Source organism: Phacochoerus africanus, chromosome 5 (assembly GCF_016906955.1).
Source record: "Phacochoerus africanus isolate WHEZ1 chromosome 5, ROS_Pafr_v1, whole genome shotgun sequence".
Lineage (NCBI taxonomy): Eukaryota > Metazoa > Chordata > Mammalia > Artiodactyla > Suidae > Phacochoerus > Phacochoerus africanus.
The window spans coordinates 116,203,741-116,216,324 of NC_062548.1; the positions used below are offsets into that span (position 1 = coordinate 116,203,741).

At 49.7% G+C, this 12,584-nt stretch overlaps 1 protein-coding gene across 2 annotated transcripts in view; it reads left to right on the top strand.

The window, feature by feature from the left end:
* Positions 1–12,584, top strand: part of IFT172 (intraflagellar transport 172) — a 34,394-nt gene that overhangs the window by 9,605 nt on the left and 12,205 nt on the right. For both annotated transcript variants that reach the window (XM_047782388.1, XM_047782389.1), the window contains exons 13-26: positions 170–273; positions 443–528; positions 3,822–3,934; positions 4,810–4,977; positions 6,789–6,925; positions 7,170–7,277; positions 9,441–9,525; positions 9,794–9,886; positions 10,466–10,543; positions 10,786–11,034; positions 11,192–11,270; positions 11,491–11,611; positions 11,802–11,946; positions 12,392–12,481. In XM_047782388.1, coding sequence (XP_047638344.1) covers positions 170–273; positions 443–528; positions 3,822–3,934; positions 4,810–4,977; positions 6,789–6,925; positions 7,170–7,277; positions 9,441–9,525; positions 9,794–9,886; positions 10,466–10,543; positions 10,786–11,034; positions 11,192–11,270; positions 11,491–11,611; positions 11,802–11,946; positions 12,392–12,481 — 1,656 coding nt within the window. The remainder of the gene's footprint in view (positions 1–169; positions 274–442; positions 529–3,821; positions 3,935–4,809; positions 4,978–6,788; positions 6,926–7,169; positions 7,278–9,440; positions 9,526–9,793; positions 9,887–10,465; positions 10,544–10,785; positions 11,035–11,191; positions 11,271–11,490; positions 11,612–11,801; positions 11,947–12,391; positions 12,482–12,584) is intronic.

Sequence of the window (12,584 nt, forward strand, 5' to 3'; positions counted from 1 at the left end):
GGGAACCTCCCTATGCTGTGGGTGTGGCCCTAAAAAGCAAAAAAAAAAAAAAAGAAGAAGAACAGAAGAAAGAGAACATTGGGGGTCGCTTTGACCCGACAGCACCCCTCTCTTCACTGTTGAGCTTCCTGCGGTCTCTCCACCGCGTACCGACGCCGTTCCTCCGCAGGTGTGCATGATCTTCAACGCGGGAGAGCTGACCCTGGTGGAGTACGGGAGTAACGATGCCCTGGGTTCTGTACGTACGGAGTTCATGAACCCCCATCTCATCAGGTAACCCCACTAGGTTCTCTAAAATTTTAAGCCTCAAAGAGTTCCCTTTTGACTTCTAACTCCCGTATCCTCAGGTTAACCTAAGTTCTTCATCCCATGTGGTGTTTCAGAGCTCTTGATAAACATCTGCCTAAGCCCATTTTGCCTCACCTGACCCTTCGTGTTTCAGTGTCCGCATTAATGAGAGGCGTCAGCGAGGAATGGAAGATAATAAGAAACTGGCTTATCTTGTTGATATTAAGACTATTGCTATAGGTGAGTAAGACTTTGTCATAATCGTGAGAACAAAATCGATGTTTATAAAGCACTTCCATATCACAGCGTTGTGTGCAGTGGAGAATCTAGGAATCTGAGAGACAGCTGCTAAATGTGTGACCTCATTCTTACAGCGCACATGTGAAATGTTGAAATCCACGTGTGTGTGACTGTATCCAAAAGCCTAGATATGGATGCAGCGGTATGTACAGGCCTGCCCATATAATTATTCAGGTTCTCGAGGCATCTATCTTAGGTCTGGAAAATTGTGAATCGTAGAGTAGAACCATTAGCAAATTTAAGAGTTTTCCTGTTTAAGTTTGTAGGATCAGAGACTCTTAGAACTAGAAAGGGGCCTTGTGTAGTTTATTAACAGTAGTGATGTCTTTATTTGCATTTTACAGATGTTCACATTTATAAGTATTATTTTATGTATTATAGTTAATTTTTTCTCATGAAACATGTCAAGCATAGGAAGAATGGAGAAGGACTAGCATGGTATTCTCTACGAAGTTCAGAGAATAATGTTTCTGGATAGTATGGTTGTTAAGAATAGAACTCTGGAGTCAAACCTTCTCACTTTTCTCCTTAACGCCTGTGCGGTCTGATGTAAATTCCTTAACCTTTTTGTATCTCAATTTTCTCAACCACAAAATGAGGATAAAAATAGTACCTACGTCATATGAAAAGCACTTAGAGACTAATGCCTCGCACATAACAACTGCTTGATAGATGTCAGCTATTCATGATAAATAACATTGTTATTACCTGTGTACCATACCTGGTTCTGTCCGGTCCATTCATTTCATTATATTTGCCTCGTATCTTTTCTGTCTTCCTTTATTGATGGACATTTAAGTTGCTGGTGTTTCACTGTTACAGCAATTCCGTTCTCTAAAGTCTATACCCAGCGTAGAATTGCTGAATCATATAAGAGGTACATCTTCCATTTCACTGAATATTTCCACCTTGCTCTCTGAAGAGGTCATCCTAATTTACATTCCCACCAGCAGTGCCGGTTCCACGGCCTCTCCAGTACTTGAAATTGCCTGACTTCATTGGCTCAATCTAATGTATGTGAAACCATTTCATTGTATTAAATTTTTTTGTTTTTTGGTTTCTTAGGGCCACACCCATGGCACATGGAAGTTCCCAGGCTAGGGATCGAATTGGAGTTACAGCCGCCAGTGACCTACACCACAGCTCACGGCAACGCCAGATCCTCAACCCACTGAGCAAGGCCAGGGATCAAACCCACGACCTCATGGCTGTCAGATTCGTTACCGCTGTGCCACCACGGGAACTCCTCATTGTATCAAATTTTTGTTGTTGTTCCTTTGTTTATTGGCCATTTGGATTTCTTCTTTGTGAAGTGCCAGCTCGTAGGCCTTGCGTATTTTAGCTTGTCTTCTCACTTTTTACTTGAAGGAGTACTGTGTCTGTGCTTTGATCGTTGTTTGCATTGAAGCTATTGTGTCTCAGCCTCTGGCTTGTCTTTTCTCTCATTAATGGCACCTAATGTTAGTTTAGACATTTAGACATTTTTAATTTTAATGTAGTCCATTTTATCATTTTTTAAAAAAGTATAGTTAATTTATAATGTGCATCACTTTCTTAATAACGAGTTTGTGTTTTGAGGTCTTATTTAAGAAATCCTTCCCTACTCCCTCCTGTATTATATCATTTTAAAAATTTTGCTTTTTACCTGGAATTTATTTTGTGCATAATGTGGATAGGAATCTAATTTTATTTTTTTCTATATGTTTAACAATTTTTTGAAAGTCCATTCTTCACCCTAATTTGTAGTATTATCTCTCATAAATCATGTTTCCATACTCATGTGGCTCTGTTCTTAAAGATGTTTTGACATTTCATGAATTGTATTTTACTATTTATTTATTTTTGTCTTTTTGCCTTTTCTAGGGCCGCTCCTGCAGCATATGGAGATTCCCAGGCTAGGGGACTAATTGGAGCTGTAGCCGCCAGCCTACACCAGAGCCACAGCAACACCAAATCCGAGCCACATCTGTGACCTACACCACAGCTCACAGCAACGCCAGATCCTTAACCCACTGAGCAAGGCCAGGGATCGAACCCGCAACGTCATGGTTCCTAGTCGGATTCGTTAACCACTGCACCACGAAGGGAACTCCACATTTCATGAATTTTATATTTAACGTGAGAGGGAAGTTCCTATATATATATATATATATATATATATATATACATATATATATATATATACACACACACACTTAACATGAGCTTGCTGATCTCAGAACTATAAGCATCTATGATAGAAGTAATACTACAGTTCAGTGGCCTAAGTTCTAACAGCAGTAATGAACCATGAGGCTTTGGACAAGTCACCTCACTCTTGAGGTCTCATCTTCAGTGTACATTGACAGAGTTCTTCTCTTAACCTTTTTGGGTCACCGACCCCTTGGAATATCTAATTGAAATCATAGATCCTTTCCCAGAAAAAAAATATATACACACATAATTTTGTATGTAGTTTCAGGGTGTTCCCAGAAATAGGGTCCCTACAGCTCCATCATTCTATGATTGTACTTATAATTTTAGCGTATTGAAACATGGATTTATCACTTTGCTTTTTAATTAAAGGGAAATTTATTTTTTAAGTTGGTCTTCCCAGTTGTGGACATCAGCTGGCATTTGGTCTTTAGCTTAAGTGTATAACGAAACAGGTATATTGTTCACTAGTGTGGAAGCTGCCAGGGCAGGGATTGAACTCAAGCTACAGTAGTAATGCATGTCACAGCAATGACAATGCTGAGACCTTAACCACTAGGCCGCCGGAGAACCCATAAAACCTCTATCATTTTAGAGGAAACACAGCATCTTAAGCATCTTAGCAAAATCGTGTTGTACTTGCATTCCTGAGCAACCTGCTCTAGACTGATGTAGCATTTTTTTTCGCAGGGGCTGGGGGGTCTTCTTTTAGGGCTGCATCCATAGCATATCGAAGTTCCCAGGCTAGGGGTTGAATTGGAGCTGTAGCTGTGAGCCTACACCACAGCCATAGCAAAGCCAGATCTGAGCTGTGTCTGCGACCTACACCACAGCTCACGAGAACGCCAGATCCCCAACCCATCGAGCGAGGCCAGGGGTCAAACCAGCAGCCTCGTGGTTCCTAGTCAGATTCGTCCCCTCTGCACCATGACGAGAACTCCCTGCTGTAACATTCTTAAAGCCGGACATTTACAGGCCCCTTGGTGCCTTGTGTGTGCCTATGTGGACTCTCTTCTTCCCCTGTTTCCTTTACTCTGCAGTGGATCTGATTGGTGGCTACAACATTGGCACCATCAGCCATGAGAGCCGTGTGGATTGGCTGGAGCTTAATGAGACTGGACACAAGCTTCTCTTCAGGGACCGGAAACTTCGTGTGAGGAGGGTTACTAAGGCCTTAGCCATGACTGCTCCATAAAGGTTGTGGTCCTAGCAGCCATCAGGAACCGTGGGAGGCAGGATGGGACATAATTTCTTGGGGCTATGACATTAGTATGGCCAAGGGCACAGAAGAATCAACATTCTTTGTATCCGATGTCACCACCCATCTCATCTTAACCCTTAAGGACCCTGTATCTTGATGGCACCAAAGTCCAGAGGGGCATTTGAAGTTGGTGTCTCTCTTACTGTTCACAAGTCTGTGCCCTCGTGAAACGTCCTCGTGAAACGTGCATTCCTCTTCCTCACACCTAGCTGACCTTACCCACACCTGCTGCTCCCGCCACGCTCGTCTGACAGTGTGGAGGTGGACTTGATGAGTCTCCCCCAGCCCCTTATTGATTCCGAGCTCAGGAGGGTCTCACCAGAGCGTTCAGCCTCGGGGCAAAAGCCACTCTCTGGTGATTTTTCATTTCAATTTCATTGCATTGTGAAAGCTGCATTACACATTTCTAGGCCATTTGATTTGTCCGGAGGCCTTAACTTTTGTAATCCAGGCTGGTCACTCTGACCGACTTATTCTGACAGTGAAAGTCTGACCTTCACCTAACTTAAACTCCTAGGGGGTAGACCTTTGCTCTTTTGGTCATTGGCCATCTCTTATTTGGCCGGAGTCAGAATATACCAACTCCACACAAACTTCAAGGGTTTAGGGTTGCAGGTTCGTAAGCTTTGAAATTCAGCACATACCTGACTGGTGGGCCAGCTCACCACGTTTCATCTTAGGGAAATGAGGCTGGAAGGACACCTGTACAGGCTGAGAAGACAACCGTGTATCCTTTTCACTGTGCTGTCTGCATCTCCCTCCCTCAGCTGCACCTGTACGATATTGAAAGCTGCTCTAAGACGATGATCCTCAACTTCTGCTCCTACGTGCAGTGGGTCCCGGGAAGCGATGTGCTGGTAGCTCAGAACCGCAACAGCTTGTGTGTGTGGTACAACATTGAGGCGCCTGAGCGGGTCACCATGTCCTCCATCAGGGTATGTCAGCCTCAGAGCCCCTCAGACCTAGTGTCAAGAGGATTAGTTAGAACCCTGAGGAAGCTTCAAGGGCTGCTTGGTTTGCTCTGCCCACCGCCCATCATCTCTCTCTCTCTCTTTTTTTTTTTTTTTTTTTTTTGCTATTTCTTTGGGCCGCTCCCTGCGGCATATGGAGGTTCCCAGGCTAGGGGTCCAATCGGAGCTGTAGCCACCAGCCTACGCCAGAGCCACAGCAACGCGGGATCCGAGCCGCGTCTGCAACCTACACCCCAGCTCACGGTAACGCCGGATCCTTAACCCACTGAGCAAGGCCGGGGATCGAACCCGCAACCTCATGGTTCCTAGTCGGATTCGTTAACCACTGCACTACGACGGGAACTCCTCATCATCTCTTTGATGGAGTTGGCAAGGGACACCTAGACCCCTTCCCACAGGGGACGGGGCCCCAGCGCCATCCTGCTTAGGCTTCTGACATATTAGACCCTTGGAATATGGGTCTCTGTCATAGTGGCCCCAGGAATTCACCAAGGCATTTAGAATTTTCTTTAGCGAAAGTCTTTTGATGATAAACACTCCGTTTTTGAGTACCTGAAAATGTTCTTATTTAGAGCTTTTGCTCTTGAAAGATACTTGGACTTAGTACCCAATTCTAGATTGACCATCTCGAATTTTTTACTTTAATAATTAAATTTTTCAGAAGGTTTTATCTTCAATCTGCCTAGCCATTTTGGGTGGGGTTTTTTTTTGTTTGTTTGTTTGTTTTAGTATGGTCACACTCCTTTGGTTTCCTTTCCTGAAGGGAGGCTCCCCGATTCAATGAGATATCCTCAGATCTGACCTCCCCATCCTGCAGGAGGACCCAGAGTTTATTCTCTGAATGCTGTACCCTTCCCAGGATGGCTGTACCCTTCCCAGGTGGCCCATCTTCCATTTTTTCCTGCTCAGGTTTTAGCTCACTGGCCTCTTCGTTTTTGCGGAGGGGAGCGTGGGAAAGGGAGTAGGAAGCACTCCTCATGATTCCTTCAGCTGAATTCAGCAGTACCTTAATAAGTATGTTCCAGAGAGTTCCCATCATGGCACAGCGGAAACGAATCCGACTCATATCCATGAGGACGCGGGTTCCATCCCTGGCCTCGCTCAGTGGGTTAAGGATCCGGCGTTGCTGTGGCTGTGGCATAGGCTGGCAGCTGCAGCTCCAATTCAACCCCTAGCCCAGGAACTTCTATGTGCTGCAGGTTCAAGTTGAATTTTAACAGGATGGTCTTTAAAAATACTGAGTCATGGAGTTCCCATCGTGGCGCAGCGGAAACGAAACTGACTAGGTTGGTTGCAGGTCCAATCCCTGGCCTTGATCAGTGGGTTAAGGATCCTGAGTTGCCGTGAGCTGTGCTGCAGGTTGCAGACGAGGCTCGGATCTGGCGTTGCTGTGGCTGTGGTGTAGGCTGGCGGCTACAGCTCCGATTTGACCCCTAGCCTGAGAACCTCTATGTGCCGAGGGAGCAACCCTCACAAGACAAAAGACAAAAAAAAAAAAATAGTGAGTCAAGGTACTGCTGGAAGCAGAAGTGGATGCCACATTTCATCACCTTATCCCCATCATAGTTAGGAGTGTACTTTAAGCCCAGGATAGTACCACAGACAGGGGGTTTTTATCAGCCTGCCTGAAAGTAAATGTTAGAAAAACAGGGGCCACTGCGATTCCCTGAGTGTGTGAGCACCCAGGGCTGCATGAGGGTGGGTCTTTTCTGCAGTGAGTCCTTGGAAACACTACCCTGAAATCCTGGTGGGGTGGGGGGGGTGGCTTTTGGCAGGGGGACGTCGTCGGTCTGGAGCGGGGCGGGGGAAAGACCGAGGTGATGGTGACCGAAGGTGTGACGACCGTTGCCTACACGCTGGACGAGGGCCTCGTTGAGTTTGGCACAGCTGTGGACGATGGCGACTACACGCGGTGAGGGGCTGGGCTGACGACCCGCAGGCCGGCGGGAGCGTCTGATTCTGAGAGAAGAGGCCCCGACCCGGGGTGGGCGGCGAAGTGGCCTCGTGCGAAGAGGACTGGTGATCCCGGGAGATGAGACCAACGGGCAAAGATTGGCTCCCCACCCCCACCCCACCCCCGCATCCCATCGCAGTGGCCCTCGGTGTCTTCCTGACCCTCGGCTCTTTCCTTGTGCTCTGCTTCCTTCCCTGTCCAGGGCGACGGCCTTCTTGGAGACTCTGGAGATGACCCCGGAAACAGAGGCGATGTGGAAAACCTTGAGTAAGCTGTCGCTCGAAGCAAAGCAGCTACACATTGCTGAGAGGTGAGGGGGGCTGCAGAACTGGGGTGCCAACAGGGAGGGGCGGCCACGTGGGTGCCTTCCCCACGGGCTGCTCCTGCCCAGTGTTCCCGCATCGCTTCCCTTCCCTTCCCACGCCCACACCGACACACATCATAGAACCGTCCGCAGTACAGGCCTGTCCTAGAGCACAGGAGGGTGTCTTTCTTTGTCTTTACTCATACCTTACAATCCTCGGGTCGAGGTGTCTATTCTAAGTATGGTATAGGGGTGTGATTAATAGGACAGACATGGCTCCAGACTCTGATTTCAAATATTCTGTGGGGTTGTTGTTTTTTGTTTTTTGTTTTTTTGTCTTTTTGTCTTTTTAGGGCCACTCCCGCGGCACATGGAGGTTCCCAGGCTAAGGGTCCAATTGGAGCTACAGCTGCCAACCTACACCAGAGCCCCAGCAACAGGGGATCCGAGCCATGTCTGCGACCTACACCACAGCTCACGGCAACGCCGGATCTTTACTCCACTGAGTGAGGCCAGGGATCGAACCTGCCACCTCATGGTTCCTAGTCAGATTCATTTCCACTGCTCCATGATGAGAACTCCCTGATTTCAAATCTTGCTCCATTTCCCAACCGTGTAACTTAACTTTCCCAAGCCTTGGTTTTTCCTTTTTCTCTCTGTAAAATGGGGGTGATAACAGAACTTGCCTTGCCGACTAGTAAAGCAGAATAGTAACGGCAGGGAAGAGCAGATGAGAGAGTCTGTGCAGAGCCCAGGTTGGAAGTGCTCATTAAATGTCTAAATGTCAGCTGCTGCTCTTTTGGCAGAGTCACTCTTGGTCCCTTTTTTCCCATCCCCCCCACAGACTGTCAGCCAGTCCTAGGGACTCTGATCCAGGGTCTTTAAAACACATCCTGGAGTTCCTACCGTGGCTCAGCAGAAAGGAATCTGACTAGCATCCATGAGGACGCAGTTTCAATCCCTGGCCTCGATCAGTGGGTTAAGGATCCAGCCTTGCCATGAGCTGTGGTGTAGGATGCAGAAGTGGCCTGGATCCCGCATTGCTGTAGTGTAGGCTGGCACCTGCAGCTCCGATTCAACCCCTAGCCTGGGAACCTCCCTATGCAGCAGGTGTGGCCCTAAAAAGACAAAAAAAAAAAAAAAAAAAAGACGTATCCTGAATCTCTTAATTGGCGGATTCTGCTGTCTCCACCCTAGAACTGGCCACCACTGTCTCCTACCTGCAGTGGTGCAAAAGCCTTTGAATTAGCCTCACTGATACTGATGTTACCCCTCTGTGATCTGTTCATCCCGTAGCAGCTGAGGTGATTTTTTAAAAACATGAATTAGGAGTTCCCGTCGTGGCGCAGTGGTTAACGAATCCGACTAGGAACCATAAGGTTGCGGGTTCGATCCCTGGCCTTGCTCAGTGGGTTAACGATCCGGCGTTGCCGTGAGCTGTGGTGTAGGTTGCAGACGTGGCTTGGATCCCGCGTTGCTGTGGCTCTGGCATAGGCTGGTGGCTACGGCTCTGATTCAACCCCTAGCCTGGGAACCTCCATATGCCGCAGGAGTGGCCCAAGAAATAGCGAAAAGACAATAAAATAAAATAAAATAAAATAAAAAAACATGAATTAGATTATATCATTTTCTTGCTCAGAACCTTCTAGTAGCTTACTGCCGTACTTAATATAAACCTCCACCCCTTGCCGTGTCCTAAGGCCCTATAATATTTGGCCTCAGCTTCCTTCTCATATCAGGAACTGGCCCATTTGTTTCCAGACACACTGGCATCCCTTTGTCCCTTGCAGTGTGCTCAGCTCACTCTTGCCTCAGAGCCTTTCACTAGCTCTTCTGCCTGGAACGGTTTTTCCCCATCTTGCCAGGATTGGCTTTTTCTTGTAGACAGGTCTCAGCTCAAATGTCAGCTCCTCAAATAGGCCCTCTCTGACACCAACTGAAGGAGTCCCCTTAGTTTCATCTTTCATTCTCCCAAATTATCTTTGTTTATTTGTTTCCTTTAGAAAGTAAGTTCCCTGAGAGCAGGGCCCTCATTTGTCTTATCCCTTTTGTGTCTCCAGTGGCAAGAATGGTGCCTGGCATATTTCAGATGCCCAGTATGTAGCTGCTGAACCCATGAATGAGCAATGATCCTATAATAAAATTACCGTTATTGCTTCCATACCATAGGTGCTTTTCTGCTTTGGGCCATGTAGCAAAAGCTCGATTTCTACGTGAGACCAATGAGATTGCAGACCAAGTGTCTCAGGAATATGCAAGTATTCTTCCAATTCCTTCAGTCACTCAGCCCCACAACTCTTCGCTTTCCAGCCATGGCTAATGTCCCCTCCGCTGCTCACTCCACGGCCACTCTCAAGTCGGACCATTTTGGAATTGCCTGCCAAACCTCGAAGCCCCATGAAGATTTTCAGCTTCCGAAGTCTTTTAGCCTCCATGTCTCCTGGCCTTCCTGTCTCAGCCCACAGAGACAGAATGGCTCCTGCAGCACCAGCGGAATAACTGGACCCTCCTTTTCCCCACAGGGTGGAGAAGGAACAGACTTTTATCAGGTCCGAGCACGTCTAGCCATGCTGGAGAAAAACTACAAGCTGGCTGAGATGATCTTCTTGGAACAGGTAATGGGAGCAGAGGAGCTGGATGGAAGAGGGGATCGGGGCGGGAGGGTGGGGGAGCGACTCACCCTCAGGGGAGGAGGAGTGAGCCCTGGCATCTGGGCTCCCAGCGGTTTGGGGAGAACTTTGAGAAAGGTTGATTTCGCTCCTCCGTGATGCCCTCCTCTGTGGTAGTCCTACAGCCGCTCCTTTCTTTCGTAAGACGTCAGCTCTCTTCCCGCTCCCCTCCAGATCCTGTCTCTGAAATTCTTGTGCATGGAGTTGGGGCCAGATTCTGTGAGGCCCAAAGCTTCATTAGCCTCACTGATACTGATCTTACCCCCTGCAATCCTTCCAAAGCTTATACAGTTTGAAGAGCCCTCTTTAAGAAAAACTGCCTTGGTGGAGCCCATGCAAATAAGGTGCCCTGAAGCTTGAGCTTCTTTTGATTTCACACCAAAGTGTCCTCTGCTTGTGCAGAAGTAAAGGGTGAGGCTTTCCGGTACACAGGGGTTGGCATCTTAGCCAGGCCGAGGAGAGCTTGCTGATTTCTGATCTCGTCTCTTCCTGGTGTTCCTCTTCCTTCTGTCCTGGTTCCCTTAGAACGCTGTCGAGGAGGCCATGGCCATGTACCAGGAGCTACATCGCTGGGATGAGTGTATTGCTGTGGCCGAGGCCAAGGTACCAATTCTCTTTTCCCCACAGTTGTTCAGAACTCGAGTCCACCAGTATTAGAAACCGCCTCTCTTTGGGGCGGCTAGAGGAACTGGAACAGGGTTGGGGCTGAGACCTCACACAGTGAGGAGTTAAGACCTCAGCAACCGGGAGGATTTCCGTTGTCACTGTGGGACTGGAGAAGCATGGGAAACAGCGGGTCAGGAGGCAGGGATGTGACTCCTGGTTCTTTTCTGCTGCCTGTCCAGGGGCACCCAGCCCTAGAGAACCTGCGCCGGGGCTACTACCAGTGGCTGATGGACACTCAGCAAGAGGAGCGAGCAGGTGAACTTCAGGAGAGCCAAGGGGATGGGCTAGCGGCCATCAGCCTCTACCTCAAAGCCGGGCTGCCTGCCAAGGCTGCTCGGCTGGTGCTGACCCGAGAGGAACTGCTGGCCAACACGGACCTGGTGGAGCGCATCACCGCAGCCCTCATCAAGGGCGAACTGTATGAAAGGGTAGGCTGGCTTCCTCCCCCTGTCCCTTGTCCCCAGGGCTCAGGGCCGCTCTCCCGCCCAGAAGAGTCTCAGAGCATGTCGCCCTCCCTGACTGGTGGCTGAGACTTGATTGTTCGGTAGCGGGGGATCTTTGTAGTAATGCCAGGTGTCTTAACAGGCAGGCGATCTCTTTGAGAAGATTCGAAACCCACAGCAGGCCCTCGAGTGCTACTGTAAAGGCAACGCATTCATGAAAGGTACTGGCCACGCGCCACCCCTCTTCGGGCTGAGGGTCTTCTGGCCCCATTGCCCAAACCGTCCCCCAGCACCTCTGCGTGCGTCTGTTCAGGCTGCCCGGCTTCCGTTCTCCCCCAGCCCTCTGCTTCTCACCTGTGTTCCAGCCTCATTTCTCTGTCTCCCTTTTCCTGAGGCTCATTCCTGGAAGTCTGAGCCAAGTGCCCTCTTTGTCTCCGGCAGCGGTGGAGCTGGCCCGATCGGCCTTCCCCGTGGAGGTGGTGAGACTGGAGGAGGCGTGGGGGGACCACTTGGTGCAGCAGAAGCAGCTTGATGCGGCCATCAACCACTACATTGAAGCCAGGTGCGGTGGCACGGGGGGGCACAGAGGAGACGTGGGCACGAGGTGCGAGTTGAGGGGGCAGGTCAGGGCCCCCAGGCCTTCCTCGGGGAGAGAGACCTCGGAATGGAGGTGGCAGGATGCTTGGGTGTCTCTGCCTCCATCCGTTTCCCACTCTCCTCACACGTTTCTATGCCTGTCCCCACTCCGCCAGGTGCTCCATCAAGGCCATTGAGGCCGCCCTGGGCGCCCGCCAGTGGAAGAAGGCCATTTATATTTTAGATCTGCAGGATCGGACCATTGCGGCCAAATACTATCCTCGTGTGGCGCAACACTACGCTTCTCTGCAGGAGTATGAGGTGAGGAGGAGGCCCTTCCTGCAGCCCAAAGCGCCACGGCCCCCGATGGGGAGGGAACCCAGCACAGGAGGGGCTCCTTTCCGGGGCCCCACAGCCTCGCCACCCGGCACGGGAAGGAGCAGGTTTACTTCCCCCTTTTCCCTCTAACATGACCGAGACCCCTCCTGCTCCCAGAGGCGTAAAGCCGGCCTCTAGCTCTCTTCCCGCGCCAGTGGGGCGATGCTTCATGAATAACCCCCCCAGCGTTTCAGCAGGGCCCCTCTCACATTGCAGAAGCCTGAGGGCTCCTCCGGCTCCCATGTCCTCTTACTGCTTTGAGCTGCTCTTGGTTCCAAACAGTAGAAACACCTGGAACCCCTGTCTCCTCTGTGGCCCAGGCTCTGCTCTGGCCCTGCTGAGGGTCTTCTGGCCCCTGACCCCTTGCCCCCACCTGTCTCAACCCCAGATTGCCGAGGAGCTTTACACGAAGGGAGACCGGACCAAAGACGCCATCGACATGTACACCCAGGCTGGCCGCTGGGAGCAAGCTCACAAGGTGGTGAACCGGGGGCGTTCATGAGAAGAGACTTCCGCCTTTGCGTTGTGTCGCCACTTGCCTTCATCTCCCCACTTCACGCGTTCCCTGACAGCTGACAAAG